General features: G+C 52.5%; 1 protein-coding gene across 1 annotated transcript in view; it reads left to right on the top strand.

The window, feature by feature from the left end:
• Window positions 1-619: 619 nt before the first annotated feature.
• The window catches only part of TMEM242 (transmembrane protein 242), a 28,363-nt gene continuing 22,982 nt past the window's right edge, over window positions 620-6,000 (top strand). The window contains exons 1-2 of the mRNA XM_086632003.1: window positions 620-749; window positions 3,256-3,356. Coding sequence (XP_086488129.1) covers window positions 620-749; window positions 3,256-3,356 — 231 coding nt within the window. The remainder of the gene's footprint in view (window positions 750-3,255; window positions 3,357-6,000) is intronic.

Genomic DNA, 6,000 nt, shown 5'->3' with positions numbered 1-6,000 from the left:
GTTTAAAGCCATTGCCCCGTGTCCTGTCACTACACACCCTTGGAAAAAGTCCCTCTCCAGCTTATTAATGGAGAGGGACTTAATTCATAGCAAGTAAGAGTTTCTCCTGCTTTTATTCAGTAAACTCCATGACGTTATCTATCCCGCAGACTTGAACAAGAAACCCCTTATCAGCCTGCTACAAAAGTCGTGACTGAAGCAGCTCGGACAACTTTTGCCCATTTTCCCAGTGCACGATGTGGGCTCTCGGGGCACTGACCGGCGGTTGCCGGGGGGGCGGCCTGGGGCGGCACACGCAGACGACAGCGGCCAAGGCCGAGCCTCCAGTGGCCGAGGCCGAGCCTCCAGTGCCCGAGGACGAACTTCCAGTGCCCGAGGACGAACTTCCAGTGCCCCAGGCCGTGCTCTACCTCAGCCGCCGACAAGCCGCCCCTCGCGTCAGCGCGCCCCGCCTTGCCCGGGGCACAGCGGCCGACCGAGCCCCTCCGAGTGGCGGGTTCCCCCGGCCCGACTGCGCAGCCGAGGAGGAGGGACGGCGGCTGCGTGTCCCGGCCCAGCGCCGTTTCTTTCCGGGTTGCGCCCCGCAGCCGCCTCCTCCTCCTCCTCCTCTTCCCGCGCCATGAGCGCGGCTGCCGGCGGGGACGCCCGGGAGGGGGCGGCGGCTCCGCTGGACCCCGGGCGCGGGCTGCCCGTTCCCCGCGGGGGCGGGAGCCCTGCGGCGGCGCAGGACAAGCTCTTCTTACTCAAAGGTGCAGAAAGCCGTCCTCTTCTCCGCTCCTCGCCCGCACGGGGCGGCTCCCAGGGGGCGGGAGCGCCGTGGCTGCCCCTGGCAGTGCCGCAGGGACGGCGGAGGCGACGGCCGGAAGGAACGCGTTTCCGTGCCCGCCTCGCCGTAGCCCGAGGTCTTGCCCCGTTCTCCCGTCCCCAGGGCAGAGCTGAGGCGCCGCCCGCCTTTTCTCTTCGGCGGCGGCGGCAGCGCCCGTCGCCCCTCAGCGACTTGGCTCCCGCGGGGCGGCACGACGCGGGGCTCCGAGGCGCGGGGCTAGGCGGGACCCGGGGGCGGGTGTCACGGAGGGGCGCAAAGGCCGCCCGGGCGGAGGGGCGGGTGGCGCAGCGGGGTCGCGCAGCGAAATGGCGGGGGACTGAAGGAGCTCGGCCCCGCGGCGCTGCGAACGGCAGCGAGCGGCGGCGCGAGCCGGGACGCCCCGAGGGGGTAGAAGCCCTTGGGAAAGAGGCGCCTGGAGGGGTGACAGATCGCGCTGCGGGTTCCGTAAAGCTTCTGTCACCGAACACGCGGCTCTCCCGGGCTGGGCCCCAGCCGCGCAGCTGAGGCGAGGGGGGAGCGCGGCCCCGCGGCAGAACCAAACGGCCCCGCGGTGTCGCGCCCCTGGAGCGGCGGCGGGCAGCGGGCGCACCGGCGGCAGCCTGACCGCCGGGACAGCCCGAGCCCGCCGCTCCCCGCCACTGCCCGGGCTCCCCGCGCCCCCCGGCGGAGCGGAGGGCGAAGCGCTTCCCGCTCGCTGCTCCGTCCCGGCGCCGGGCCCGGCGGCCGGCGAGTGCTGAGGGGAGGCGGGCAGAGCACCCGCAGTGGATGGCCCCCTCCAGGCACTGGGAATGATGGGCCCCTCCAGGCACAGGGGATGATGTCCGCCCCTCCAGGCACTGGGAATGATGGGCCCCTCCAGGCACAGGGAATGATGGGCCCCCCTCCAGGCACTGGGAATGATGGGCCCCTCCAGGCACTGGGAATGATGGGCCCCTCCAGGCACAGGGGATGATGTCCGCCCCTCCAGGCACTGGGAATGATGGGCCCCTCCAGGCACTGGGAATGATGGGCCCCTCCAGGCACAGGGAATGATGGGCCCCCCTCCAGGCACTGGGAATGATGGGCCCCTCCAGGCACTGGGAATGATGGGCCCCACCAGGCACTGGGAATGATGGGCCCCTCCAGGCACTGGGAATGATGGGCCCCACCAGGCACTGGGAATGATGGGCCCCTCCAGGCACAGGGGATGATGTCCGCCCCTCCAGGCACGGGGAATGATGGGCCCCCCCTCCAGGGAATGCTGCCTCTACAAGCGGGCTGCTGTAAGGGCACCATCCCCTGTTGGCACACGCTTTGCCTACCCCGGTAATGCTTTTCCTGCCCCTCAAGGAGGCCGTGCATGGGGCTCCTCCTCTTTGAGGAGAAGTTAATTTAAGGCCAATTACTATTTCTGAAATCAGGGAAATGTTGGCTAGTTGACCTTGAAAGGTAAAATGCAGTGGGCACGCGACGTTCGGACAGCGTGTGAGGTACCACTCCCGGGCAGAGGCGGTACTTTATACGTCGACGGGAGTACAAACGTCTCCATCACAATAACAGGAGAATTAGTTTTTAAAAAGTGAGACCTAACATGAGCATCTTTTGCTTCTTACTTCCTACTCGGGCCAGTTTTTAATTACCCAACTGGTATTAAGAAAGGGAAAACAGGCTGGCTATCAATAGGTGCAAGGGAAGAACTTGTAACCCCCTGAGATTTTTTTAAAATTTTGATATGAATCAGATGGTTTAGTACAGTGCACTCAGTCGTTATGTCTTTTTCTTAAAATGGGCAGGTGTGGCTGCAGGTACCTTTGATGCAAGAACCAGAAGGAATCGAGGGACCCCAAGTGACTTTGGAAACACTCTGAAAGAACGGAAAAGCGAGGAATGCTTTCTGTCTTGGGAAAGCTTCCTGCTAGTGTCACTTGCCTTTTTTAAATAGAGCATTAGAACATAAAACTGAGCAAGCTGAAGAACAAGTGTTGCTTATGGAATGGTCTTCAGAGGTACTGGTGGATTTTCAGGTGGCCATTTGGAATAACAAGTGATGCAACAAAAATAATTACATCTTCCTTTTGGGAAGGGTGGGGCGTAGCCACAGGACAAGAGAATTTTAGTAGCCCAGCTCTGGAGTGAGAGAGAAATTTCCTAGTACTGTGAAAAGTCATCCTGGGATTTGAATGATTTTTTTTTTTTTTTATGTGTGTGTGGCTGGAAAATATGTACACTTGCCATTAATTTTCAAAATGCTCTATTTCAAAATGTTTTTTCTTGCTTTCTTGCCATATTGAGTTAAATAATGTAGACAGCTGTGCCTTTCTCTTCAGCGTGTGCTGACAGCTCTTAATTTCTCAGGTTTTATTTTCAACACAGGTTTGGTTTTGTGGGGTTTTTCCCCTCACTTTGAGAAACAAAATCTTAATTTTTATTTCTTAAACTTTTCTTGGCAGGTGGAATTTTTCTAGGTACTGTTGCTACAGCAGGAATGATAGCAGGGTTTGGCACCACACTTGCCATGACAAAAAAGAAGAACCCAGACTGGTTCAGTAAGGTTCGTTCCTTTTAAACTATTTTCCAACTGTGATATGTAGGAAATAAGAATGCATCAAATGTTTTATAGAAATGGTGACATATGGGGAGTTTGGCTGTACAAAGTTGGTGGTAAGAGCATGAGGCTTAATTGAAGTCATTAGGTGTAGGATTAAGTTAAAAATCCAGCCAGAGTTGGCACTGCTAAGTAGTACTGGAGTTGAAATACATAAAGCTTACACTGTTGGCTGGAATCATACTGCTGCTCCATAATGGGATATAATTGATGATCTGGTTTGATTCTGTGATGTAAACACACTTCAGTCAGGAGCCTGTATCGTGTCAGTGATCCAGTTCACCACGCTGTCCCACAGTGCTGCAGTGCATTGGGAAGCGAGGAAACTGCAGTAAGGATGACAATGAGGAGGTCGAAAGCCTGTAAGCTGTGGAATCATAGACTGGTTTGGGTTGGAAGGGACCTCGAAGATCATCCAGTTCCAACCCCCCTGCCATGGGCAGGGACACCCTCCACTACACCAGGTTGCCCAAAGCCTCATCCAGCCTGGCCTTGAACACTTCCAGGGATGGGGCAGCCACAGCTTCTCTGGGCAACCTGTTCCAGTGCCTCACCAGTATACCATGTCAGCATATTAATCTGAAATACAGCATATTTACTTGAAGAACACATTTTTCCTAACCAAGGCTCTGTTACTGCCGAAAATAGCAAAAATAGTCCCTTAAAATTGATCATTCTCATCTCCACTGAGCCCTTAAAACACAACATATATTACAGATGTTTTTAGGAAGCTGAGATATGATCAGTTGTGTTTATTTTTAAAAGTTAGTTCATTAACAATGGATATCAAGAGAAAAATAATTCTTCCGTTGCACTTTCTGCCAGAGCCTTTGTATCTGATCACTCATAATCTCCTTTTGTGGCCAAAGAGCAAGAGATCTTCCTTTGCCATCCTATTTTCCTCTGAGGGCTGCTGTGGTGTAACTCATGTATTTCCTTTTCAGCAACAATAAACACAGGCCCCTTTTTTGAAAGAGACAAGATAGAAAAGCTTCCATGAGAAGCTATTTCACAAGCTATAGAAAGGTATTACAATAAGTAAATTTTCTCTTTTTTAACATTTTTTTTAAACTCCCTTTTTCCTGAGCATTGCATTTTTTCCAGCTTGCACGTATTCTTGGCTGAGCTGTCCAGTTATCAGTGTGAAATTTATCAAGAGTGACATTACATTGACATCTGAGACTTATATGTGCTGGAAATGGCACCAAGTGATGATACACACCACTTCGATTTTTGCTGAAAACCTGTATCTGCTACTATCTGTGCACATGCATTACAACAGTTTGCTAGAAAAAAAAAATAATCTGTGATTCCTGGGCCTCTCAGCTGAAATACTGCAAAGTGTAGCAAGATGTTCTTTTTGTCAAGGTACTTGTAGGTGAGCAATTCCAAAAGGGAAGGCTAGACTTTGAGAATGACTTAACTGACTGCAGAGGCTCTCTGATGTCCCAACGAGGTAAGCAGTGTCGTGGTGGCATCCTTACTTAAATGTATAGTTAACTTACTACAAGTAGTTTCTAATAAAACATCATGTATAATAAGAAAAACGTAGCTACGAACAACTGCACATGTTTACATCCTTCTTAGCTGTTCAATGCCTAAACGCTGTTTTTACCCACGTTAAGGTGAAGCCATAGTTTGACAGGTACTTGAAGCAAACATCAGGCAGCACTGCTGTTGAAAGAAGTAATCCTACCAGCCCTTAGTTTCTGGCAATTCATTCCTGTGCTGCTAGGTTGGTGAGATGATACTGGTTAATGATTCTACAGGAATTTTTCCTTCCTACGTTAGATTTAGTTCAAATCAGTCTTCTGATTCCCTTCACTGCATGACTGCAGTGACTGTGCTGGCACAAGGTTGGGGGAAGATCCAAAGGAATGAGAATTGATGTTCAATCACAGAATCCCAGAATGTCGGGGATTGGAAGGGACCTCAAAGGATCATCTAGTCCAATCCCCCCGCCGGAGCAGGACCACCTAGATCAGATCACACAAGAACGCATCCAGGAGGGTTTGGAACATCTCCAGAGAAGGAGACTCCACAGCCTCTCTGGGCAGCCTGTTCCAGTGTTCTGTTCCCCTTACTGGGAAGAAGTTCTTCCTCATGTTTACGTGGAACCTCCTGTGTTCCAGCTTAGATCCATTTCCCCTTGTCCTATCATTGGACGCCAGTGAGAAGAGCCTGGCTCCATCCTCATGACAGTCACCCTTTCCATATTTATAAACATGAATGAGGCTGGGAAGAAAGGTGAGACCTATTCTCTCAGTATCTTTGCTGGCTTGTGTCAGTGAAATGGTGGCATGCAAGTCAGAGTAGAAACAGGAAGCAAGCATGACGCAGCCTGGAACAGATTGAAAGAGTTTTTTGGTAGAAGAGGAGAAGCTGTAGCATCACAGCATCATGGCCTCATGACTGCACTCGGACTTCCAGGAAACAACGGCATGAGACCCTACTGGTACTGGCAAGAGAGAAAGCTGCAATTGCACCCATTGTACCTCCTCCATCGCAGTGAAGTGCAGTAAATGCATTTGTAGGTCTTGTGCCCAAATCGACTTGAAGCTGAGATCACATAGTCCTGTTTAGCCACGAA

The sequence above is a fragment of the Tauraco erythrolophus genome, chromosome 2, assembly GCF_009769465.1.
Source record: "Tauraco erythrolophus isolate bTauEry1 chromosome 2, bTauEry1.pri, whole genome shotgun sequence".
In the NCBI taxonomy this organism is placed as follows: domain Eukaryota; kingdom Metazoa; phylum Chordata; class Aves; order Musophagiformes; family Musophagidae; genus Tauraco; species Tauraco erythrolophus.
Note: the sequence above shows the minus strand (reverse complement) of the source record. Positions and strands in the feature narration are given on the sequence as shown.